This window comes from Crinia signifera, chromosome 1 (assembly GCF_055691185.1).
Source record: "Crinia signifera chromosome 1, ASM5569118v1, whole genome shotgun sequence".
NCBI classification, from domain to species: domain Eukaryota; kingdom Metazoa; phylum Chordata; class Amphibia; order Anura; family Myobatrachidae; genus Crinia; species Crinia signifera.
Window position 1 is genome coordinate 250,192,808 of NC_139217.1, and position 11,339 is coordinate 250,204,146.

Genomic DNA, 11,339 nt, shown 5'->3' on the forward strand with positions numbered 1-11,339 from the left:
TTTTTTTATTCTCCTGTCCCCTGGCGTCTTAACATACGATAAAGTACACACAAAAATGGCATATCAATGCCAAATCGTAAATGAGCCCTCCCGGGGCTCCATCTGCCTAATGTATGCAGGCTTTTACACTAATGCAATAGCTAAGTTTATGGTACTTATTTCGAGTATCGCATAGAAAAATTGACTCAGACGAGATAGTCTAGATCAGGCATGTCCAACGTTGGCCCTCCAGATGTTTTCAAACTACACATCCCAGCATGCTTTGCAGTAGTTTTAGCATTCTCTAATAATAAAACTGTGGCAAAGCATGCTGGGATGTGTAGTTTCACAACATCTGGAGGGACAACATTGGACATGCCTGGTCTAGATAGACTTGCCTGCACAAATATAGTCTAAAGGCCGCCATCCATTAGTACGATATTGACACTTTTTATGTGATTCTGATGCATTGCTGTGACGGATCGCATAAAAAGTGACACATAGCATGCCATTTTCCTGCAATTTTCCCGTGCACCTCGCATCGCAGTCACAAATCCTATGGCTTGCCATGAATATTTATTGCAGCCGGTAGCCCTTGCTAGGATCGCATACAATACAATGTATGCAAAAGGACCGCATACATTGTATCATATGCAATCCTGCTGCCCGGCAGCTGCTGGGTGAGATGGCGGGGTAATGCATGCGAGGTACCACATGTGATACTTCGCCCTAGTGAATAAGGGCCTTAAATCTAAAGCACATAAAATCTAAAGCACATCTAAAAGTGCAGTTAGCCAAAATAAGAAAGTCCACTGCATCAGAATCAAGTATTTATACAATAAAACCACAAATATAAAATGTGTCATTTTCAAAATAAGCAGAAGTATAACAAATGCATTTTGATGATGCTTTTATTACAAGCATATAATATTAATTGGCAAAACACAGAATACAAGCTTCACTGTAATAAAATTAAAACATTAAGCAAGATAATCTTACCCAAAGGCATGATTGACAAAAAAAAAAGCATTAAAAAATATAAAAAAACGATACTATTTTTACACAGTAACACAAAATGTAAAAATGTAAACATTTTTGAAAAAAACAAAACGTAAAATTAAATTAATGATTTAGTTTAGTTTATTTAAGTACATGAACTTCTTCAGGCTTTAAAAATATGGTCATTTATTGTTCTACTAGTACAATTGAATTATACTGTTTTTATACTGGAACCGAATACTGCCATTTTTATTTACTAGTGTTAATTTGTATAGGCTATTCATTAGTAAAATCAAGGTTCTTTATGTTGTATTTTTAATGGTTGCAAGTGAGGTGGAAATATTTATCTTGTATTCTGTACAAGTATAACAAAATGTTGTTTTTTGGATTCTCCATTTACGTGTGCAAACAAACCAAATTTGGGTTGTTTGCACATGTAAACATGATGGTGCAATACTTTTTTGGTACCCTCAACTACTATGTTACTATAAAAAGTTGAGGGCCAGTTAAGTTAGCGGAATAATTAAAATTGTACCGGATTGGTTTTCTTTGTCTTCAACAAGAGACCATACTTATTTGCTTAACAGTCTTTGTATTCATTAACAGTTAAGAGGAAGAACCAAAATACTGAAACATAAATAGATTTGGTAAAAACACCAAACCCCTCTTCCTGGTACACTGTATAAAAGTTGTTTTACAAAGGCTTGTTATAGTCAGGCAGCCATACAGGAATGGACATCAGTATTTCCAAAACTCAGTCCTAAGTAGTCTCCAACGGTACATGTTTTACAGTTCTCCAGTACAGTTCTGCAATAATTAGCAACACTTGTTGATCTTTTAAAATGTGTCAGGAATGAATACAAGAAAATTGTACAATACAAAAAAGGGAAAACAAAATTATTTAACACTGAAAATAATAAGCCAGAGACATAAAGAGTTTAAATAGCACCATTTTATGTTGAATTCCGGATGATATATTAGCTCAAATAAAGAATATATGGATCTGCCTCTTGAACTGTGAATGTGTAGCATATATTTGATGCATAGAAGCAAAGCATTTTCAATGTATTTTGCCAAAGTGAAAATAAATTGAAAAAAAACCCCACCTAAATTATTTTAGCAATGGCAATTATTTTGTAAATCTGCTTCAGTCGATAGGTTCAATTATCCATGATTTCAGAGCGCTGAAGATATACATTTACAAACTAGCATTTTGCAAATCTATTGCACAACCGCATTCCTGATGCTTTCCATTTTATTTATTTTTTAAAGAAAGGAAAAGAAAAAAAAAAAGAAGAAGCTTGTTAAACATTTTACAATTTTATATGCCCGTAAATAAAGCTGGTCACTTAAACTTTTTTCAATGGTAAAATAATATAGAAAGCTTAAAATAGAATAAATAATTTTATAAAGTTATTTTTTTAAACCCCCGCCAGTCCTTGTTAAATTTATCATATATTCTGTCAGAATTTTCTATATTCAATAAGAACTATATTAAACAAAAACTGTATACCTGGCTATCTCTGGTCTCACTGTTGCAAGATACAACAAAGACGTATAAATATTATTTTTGCAAACATAACACAGTGAAAGAAGTTCTTAAAACCCTGTTCACTGAAAACATTCCCCACCTTCAAAATATCTTCCAGACACAACAGGCCAAGTGTGGTATGAGAAAACAGCACAGATGTATCAAACAAAATCTGTCAAAAAAGTGCTTTCTTGCCCATTCTCAAGTGTAACATTTACTTTGAAGTTCCAGGAACAACACTATAAAAGTACCTCACAGAGGCTTCATAACATCCAGTATAATATCTCCTATATATATATTTATATATATTCTATCTGAAGAATGTTAGCTCAAGCAGTGCAACTAGTCCATTTTCTTCTTGCTCCCAAATTACTTTAAATGGAATAGACAGAAGGGAGAGGATATTGTGACATGATATTCATCAAAACAAAAACTATGTTTCTTTAATGCTGAGGTTGTTTAGTTAACACATTGTAAAAGGCATAGTTGTACAGTGTTTAGAAAGACCAGTTGTGCTTGTTAACGCTGTCTTAGATGAAATGTACCCATCTACAGTATGCTGTTATATTGATAAGTAGCAATAGACAGTACAAGTCACTAAGAACCTGGCCAATGCAGGTATATATTGAATTACAGCAATAAATTGGTAAGTGTAGCACCATTGCAAATTCAAGTGATCCGACAGATAGTTGCAAACATGTTGTTTGTTTGATGAATACATGCATTCAGTTTACATTAGTTACATTCTTTAGTGTGCATGGTCCGTTTTAACCCTTTTATCACAGTAGAGAACTGCAAATGTAGCAAGTGCCAGTAACAATCACTTGTTTTAAGACTGTAAATATTGTTAAGGAAGTGACTGAGAAAATCACTGTACCATCTCCATATTTCTAGATATGAAAACTCAAATGATTTTTGGGAGATGATATTAGCACCAAGATCAATGAAGATCTCAAAACTACAACACAGGTCATCAGGTTTATAAACAGAAATTTGTTAATGCATCCTATTCAGGACTACATGGTTTCGGCAATCTTGAGACCAAACCGACCACCAGTAACTGGTCTACAAACAGCATGGCCCTGGTACAAGAAAGGGAGATCCAGGTGATATTGCAGCAAACAGCATGGCCCTGGTACAGGAAAGGGAGATTCAGGTAATATTGCAGCAAAAGGCCAAAAGTGCACTGTGACAACAGATTAGAGATCTAACCACTGGCCAATGCATATTCCAGAGAACCCCAATGATCTATCTGTAACTGATCCCTTCAGCTCTGTAATTACTTAAAAACCGGGAACTTTGAACAGCACAGTCACAACCCACTCCAGTTTGTCTTTTCTGATTACAGAAACATTAGTATATTGGCTCAAATGTCTGCACTGGGCTATCACCCTCCATAGGCTTTTGTTGCTTTTAATAGTATCTACAAAATAAAGTTGATAGTGGGCTTTAATTGTAAAAGATTTATAAAATCTTTTAACATTTAAAAAGCAACATAAGGTAATTTGGTGTCAATCTCTATTTTTCTCTTTATCTATTATATATATATATATATTTATTTCTTTATATATATGACGATCAATACATCTCAAAAACAAACTTGGATGTAGTTTGCAGCAAAGACAAGAATATCCATGAAAAGTGTCCAATATTTGTAAACGCCATGCTGGTAGTGTCTTGAGTTGTGAAAAATTATCTCTTTTTTTGTACAAAAAGTATAAATATTTTCCTGTCCAGAGCTCTGGCAATTGTGTTGTGTAATAGAATTGTCTTGAAGTGAAGAGGTTCTTCTGTGAGCACGCTACAATCTTCTGGCTTCAATCCGCTGGTTCAGGTCACATGTCTTGAGTCATGTGGTGCACTATGCCGGTGCCCGTGATAGTCTCTGCAAAAACCTTGTCCCAAGAGGACAATTCAGTTCTTTTACAGCAGGTCCATTTTCGGCCTGTAATGCAATAGGAGTGGTGCTTTCTGTACCGAAAAAAAAAAATGACAATTTTAGAGTGAACCTTCTATTCTAGACTTAAAAGACAATACTAAAAAGAACAGATTATTTGCATTAGGAGCGCTCTAATATTTACCAACTTTATCCAAGGCTTATGTACTCAACTTCACCTTATTACCACCCATAGTGGCAAAAACAAAAATATAATCACTTCCACTCAGAAGTAAAGTGATCAACATCTTGCATCTAGTTACTGGTGATAGATGTGCAAATGCATGTGTAAGGAACATAGGGGTAGATGTATGAAGCTGCATTACGTGCATTGTTAGGTGTATTTAAAAGGAGCCTTTTATGTCCTCCTGAGGCAGCCCTGAGGGGTACGTTCAGGCGCTGTCCTCCTGGTTTTTCTTACTACTTTTTACAGGCAATGTATTATTTGCCATCCTAGATGTAAAGTCTGCTCTGTCCTCTTCACCACCCCTGGGTTGGCGTTGCGGTGGTTTTGTAGGTTTTTGTCTACATTTTTTTTTTTTACTATTTACAGTAAAAAAATACCAAAACAAACATTACTTGTACCTTAAATCTCCACCTTGTAACTACAACAAACTTTAGCGTGTGATCCTTCCCAAGGATTTCTTCATTGCATAATATGTCCAACTGAAACAAAGAAGAAATACAAATATAAAAACTAGTTTTACAATAAAAATATAAAAAGACACAAAAGAATGATACTTGCAGTACAGGATTACTACAATTGTTAAATATTTCTGGTCAGTGTCTTAACAAAATATATTTTTTATTGCAGTGATATTTGTTATTTTCTTTGTAAACTTTCTCTCTTTTTAAAGGAAAGTTTAGAATTAAACCAAGGCTGATGAAATAGGACTATTTCAAGTTACATTTAGCAATATACTGCAAGCAACCACCATCATAATTAACAATCAGGAGGGTTACATGGCTTGCAGGTGATGTTTAGGGTAAGCACTCATATTCCCGAGAGCTTCTTGCAGCCCAAAACACTACAGGGGTTATTCTGATTCACTTGGAAAGGTACAATCACTCTCTAATGGACAAGCCCATATGCACTGCAGGTGGGGCTGATGTAACATGTGCAGAGAGAGTTAAGGTCTAAGGTGACTATGCCCAGCATGTATGGACAGCGATGACCGCTGTCATCGCTGCAAGGAAAGCCGCTCAGTGCATATACACTGCAGTGTGGTAGTCAGTTTTTCACAAGCAATGAACTCACTGCAGAGAGGAGCAGCAGCTGTTCTCTTACAGTGTAGTATGTGCCACGCAGGTGTCCCCGGCCTGTCTCCGTCTCCGATCTGAGCTTGGATGACTGTGGGTAAGCTGTGATGAAAGCCAGCGCTAGCTCAGTGTCTACTATAACACTGACTGGCTGCGCTGGGTTTAAGGAAGGATGGAATGGGGCTGTCAGGGGGCTGCAGGCAGTCACAACATGAATTGAAACCCCCTGTGTGCGCCACTGCGAGGTGCCGGCGCCCGGAGCTCAAGATCCGCCGGCTCCACCTTAGGTATGCCTCTGAATGCAGGGTGTTTTGGGGGGGCATTATATCACTAAAGTTTATGACCAGGGGGGGGCACTATGTCACCAACTTTTATTTTTTTATTTATTGGGGGGGGGGGGGGGGCACCATAGTTTATATGTCACCCTGTGTTATATGTCACCCTGTGACACTCCATCATGCTTTCATGCTTTATTCCAAACCATTATTTAAATTGAGAGATTTTAAATCTATCATGCTGAATCTCCGGCACAAATCGCTCTGTGTATAGGGCCCATAACTCTCTCTGCACATGTTACATCAGCCCCACCTGCAGTGCATATGGTGGACTTCAGAGTGGGAAAATGTCCCACTTGGAGTAATTAAGTGCAAGAAAGGTATGGTGCGTCAGAGGTTTTTACGTATAGGCCGAAGGTCAGCTGTACAACAGTGCATGCACAAATGATCAGATGTTGCACCAGTGGAAGTAATACTGCGGACAGCCCCTTTTAGTTAAGGACTTATATATATTTCATTTGCTTCTAGAATTGAGCCACATAGAGATACAGTAGCACAGGGGTCCTCAAACTATTTTGCTCTGGGACCCCATCAGACAATAAAAATAATGACAGGACCCCAGCAAGTTACTGTAGAAGGTCATCACATGACATGTGGAGTCAGCAGACAGCACATACACAGCAGCATTGTGGAGGTACACATTGATGGGAGGAGTCTGAAGTAACAGACAACTAAACAGACTTTTCAGACTCCTTGAATCACTGAATGAGATTAGAAAAGTCATCAGCCTGATGGTCAGCAACATGGAGTTGCGACCCCATGCTGAGAAGGTCAGGACCCACAGTTGGAGAACCACTGCAGTAACATATTTAAAAGGCTATCAAAGGTAGCTTCATAATTATTTATATGATGGTACTATACTTGTTATGTATTCCCATACCTCCCAACTTTGTGGCAAGTGAAGAGAGACATATGCACACGTCACAGCTGCATGACTGGAAAGTGGGTGTGGCCTCTCAGTAAGGGGGTGTGGTCTATGATCGCAGCACTCCCCACCACCTTTCTGCCACTGTGGCAGAAAGCGATGGTCATCGCTCTGTGAGCAGATGGCCATACCCGTCCATCTGATTGCGTACAGCATCTATTCCCTGTTGCTCTGCTAAGCAAGTGACGGGGACTGGCATCACCCCTAATATTCCTCCCCCCCCCCTGTGAAAATCGGGTCAGTTGGGAGGTATGGTGTCACTGGACCGGTCACTCCTGGCTGCTATGCAGTGTATAATTAATTATATACCACTATGCATTTCATCTACTTTAATTTCATCAGACCACAAGAGTTTGTACTATTATTTCTGAAGTGCCTTCTACTTTGTGGCCCTCCTATACATGCCACTTTTATGAAGCACCTTGGATATTGCTGAAACATTTACAGATGTGTCCACATACATCTAGCCTCTTTTCGCTTTTTGCAACTTTTTCCATCTTATTTTCAAAATGAATATTATGTGGTATGTCTATATTTAGGAAAACTCTGTCACATTCCATTTCTTATGCCACTTGTTTTAATCAGCAGAAGCTGCTTGTGCATCCTATTCACTCTGCTTTGCAAATAAGATGCAATTTAACAGAAAAGTTGCAAAAAAAGACAACCGGTGCTACACAGTCACAGAGAGCCCACTCGTCATGTACAACACGACTTGCATCGCACGGAGGATAAATGTATGTGGATACATCTGTATACAACAGCTACGTAGCGCATCCAATGTATGACCTCTAGTTTGACATCTAAGCATTGCATCATATTGTATTGTCATATTAGACCATTCAAATTATATGATACATATTTTTTCAGAGAGACCATAATCATATTAAAAAAAAAAAAATTTGTTTTGATGATTTAAAATACTTCTATATCAGCACAGTATTTGTTCAAAAGGGAGTGGGCTGCCAATTATTTCTAAAATATATTATGATAATATTTTATCATTATGGTTATGTCTTTCTTATTAACATTACAATATGCCTAAACACAAAATGACCAATAAATATCAAGCACTGTAAAAACACAAATACTAAAATGCCATGAACTATGCTACATTTTGCGGAAGTGTAGGCAGATTCCTAATCGACTCATTTAAAAATAAAAAATGACAAAATTACCTCGTTGAAAGATGACAGATTAAGTTTTTTGGCTATGAACTTCTTTAGATGCAAGACTGTTGCTTGGGCTGAGCACCGTATCCATTTTCTCTTGAGTCCTCGTAACTTACTGCTATTGCATTCTAAGCATATACTGACCTTTGGAGGGGAAGAAAGAGAAGACCACAGAAGACAAACTACTTAATAATTTACTCTGTCGTCTTAGATTTAATGCAGTGTCACTTAAAACATGGTGGAAGCAAAGCAACCCTGACAGAGAGAAGCACAACTGTTGTGCTTTAGAACTAGACTAAAATAAACCTTTAAACAGCCTTAAGCTGGGGAACTGTAGTTACATAGCACATTATCTTGGAACTCATGACCTGGTATAAATTGGTATTCAGCGTCTTTCATTCTGTCGCAGTTGAACAAGACCTTCTTGCGAATATTTAAAACAATTTCAATCTACAAAGAATGAACACCATGTGGCACGCTAGTAATAAAACAATGCCTGAAAGATGCAAACGCTTTCTTCGTGTCAAAATCAATGTCTCTAATAAAATCCATCTTTACTTCCCTCAAAGCACCAGCTATATATAGAAAGCTGCTGAATGAAAGTGCTCGCCATGAACAAATACATAGGTCACACAAATGTCAGCCTGCATTGTGTCTCCCTCCAGCTCATTATACCCATGCCCCGTCTTCCCATCCTCACAGACATTATTAGTTGATGGTTATGTAAGTCCACATTGAATACATGGGCGAGGAGATCAGGAAGAATAACTACGAAAATCTTCACAGCCACTTAAAAAATCCCCTTTTTATGTATAGTTATGTTATTATATATATTTCTTTGGATTAAATTGAAACATTTCATGCATGAACAGAAGCAATAGCATTAAGTAATGCAAGGGACAGGAGAGGTTTTCTCCAGTGTTTTTTGTAAAATAGCTATGTATGCATTTTTCCAGTTATGTTACATTTTACTGGATATTGATGCCAATAAGAAACTAAAAAAATAAATAAAAGCAAAATAGTGGCTTTAATGCTGTATTCCATGTGCAGAGTTCTATGTTTTAACATAAATGGATTCTAGGAAATCAAAAAAAAATGCATCAACATACATGATAATAGTGCATTAGTCAAAATGAACACCTATGTATTTTACTAAAATGCTGGTTAGCGGAATAAACCAGCTACTAATAGCACTCATAAAGGTTAACACTACAAACTGGAAATAGGAAAATGGCAGTACCACAAAGCAATAAGGCGTTGTCCATTTGCTATTAAGGATGGCGTGCAAAGTGATTATGGCTACATCAGTAAATAATTTAAGTAGATAATATTCTATATCTGTACAGGTGGAGTAATTGGGTCATAACATATGGTAAAGGAAGGGCTCTACTGTGTCATATGCCATAATTTCTTCAGATTAAAGATTTAGGGCTGTATTCAATCCAGGATTCCGATTGCCGTTTTCGCTTCACTCTACAGATACTCGACAGGCGGAATTCAAATGTTCCTGTTGAGTGTCGCAAAGGGGGTGTGTCGGTGAAAATGGCAACAGATTGTCGAAAAACATCAGTGATTCAACAATCCACTGCTGGTTCTGACAAAACAGATCCAATTTGTTTTTAAGTTGTTTTTAAGCCTTCAATGTTGTCGGAAATGACAGCATTGAATAGGTGGCCGCCGTTATTTTCCCTATCGGAAATAGTGGCCAATATTGAATATCCCCCTTAGTAATGAATACACAGTTTTTGGTAATAGATCATGTACTCAAAAGGTATAGAGCAGGGAAGGGCACCCTGTGTCACTCCAGAAGCTGTGGAACTACAGATCCCAGGGTGCCCTGCCACAGGTTTAGCATGCCCTAATGCCTAACAGAAAGACTCTAGCAGGGCATGGTAGGATGTGTAGTTCCATAGCAGCTAAGAGTGCCACACTAGGTTGCCTACCACCAGTAGAGGGGGATGCTCATAGACATGCAGGAGGGTGGAGGGCCTTATTGGACAAGTTGCAGAACATATTTAAATGAGATGTCTGAACTGTGCATGCGTAGTACCAGAGGTTAGCAGCAGTAACTTGCAGCACTGGAACAGGACCTTACAGAAATACAGAGACTGGCACATAAGTCAGCTGGGAATTACAGGCTGGAAAGCAACAACTGTGCCATTGTGTTGTGAACATGAAAATACAATTCAAAGTGGTGCATCTAAATGTACCTGTTCATCGCTCCTGTGGTAGTCATGATCTTCTTCTTGTTTTTCTTCTGTTGCTTCTTTAGTTGTATTTTCTTCAGGTTTTGTTTCACCTAGTAGAGAATATGATAATACACAAAGTTAACTCATAAAACAGCCATTTGTCGTGGTGCGGACTGCCTGAACCTGCGTCTCATCAGCTGATCCCATACAGACTGAACTTTTACCACCCCTTGAAGTCAGCTTGATATATATGAATTACTTCACGGACCTGATTATTACCAAGTTTGGAAACCAGGGCCCTTTTTTTGCAGGTTTGTTTATAAATAGCATTTCTGTGCTATCATTTATAGGAGATTTATATTTTGCTGCTTTACGGTCAATTACATTACTTGCATGCTTGATCAGGTACAGTCACGCAGGCATAAATTTACATTAAGTGACTTAACCTTTTTGAAGAGGTCTACATGCAAATAGCCATTTTTACTATGAATTGCAGGAAAAAAGAAAATCATCTTTTGCAAAACATGTCCAAATACAAATCCATAAAGCGTTTCCCTTAAGGTGGCCATAAACGAGAATGATCTCAAACGCGAATGCAACCTGATATTGTGCGCAAATCATGAGGTATATCATTTATAATATGTGGTTTCACGGGTCAAGAGGTTGATCTTCAGATCATACGTGCTACAGGTATGATCCATCGGCTTTACATAAGGAGATCGTATGCGATTTTAAAGCACATATGATCGCTCGTTCTATTCACATCAAACTTATTTACAATTTTGTATCAAACAAAAAACATATTAAGATCTTTTAGTCTTTCCTGGCATGTTTTGTGATGTAGGCCATGCACCATTTTAGTTGCCCTTCTTTGTACAGTATGTAATGTATTTATAGCCTTCTGGAGATATGGCCTCCAGAACTAAACACAATTCTCTAGATGAGGTCGTACTGCTGATACCTCTCCCTATGCAACCAAGCATCTGACTTGCCTTCTTCACTGCTTTGCCTACCTG

At 37.8% G+C, this 11,339-nt stretch overlaps 1 protein-coding gene across 2 annotated transcripts in view; it reads right to left on the reverse strand.

Moving 5' to 3' along the window:
- Positions 1-907: 907 nt before the first annotated feature.
- The window catches only part of PCGF3 (polycomb group ring finger 3), a 93,534-nt gene continuing 83,102 nt past the window's right edge, over positions 908-11,339 (reverse strand). The window contains exons 6-9 of one of the 2 annotated variants that reach the window (XM_083179999.1): positions 10,345-10,433; positions 8,141-8,278; positions 5,031-5,111; positions 908-4,480 (exon numbers count right to left, since the gene is read on the reverse strand). In XM_083179999.1, coding sequence (XP_083036125.1) covers positions 4,433-4,480; positions 5,031-5,111; positions 8,141-8,278; positions 10,345-10,433 — 356 coding nt within the window. In that variant the 3' untranslated portion in view covers positions 908-4,432. The remainder of the gene's footprint in view (positions 4,481-5,030; positions 5,112-8,140; positions 8,279-10,344; positions 10,434-11,339) is intronic. The other variant, XM_083179991.1, reaches the window with a different exon arrangement.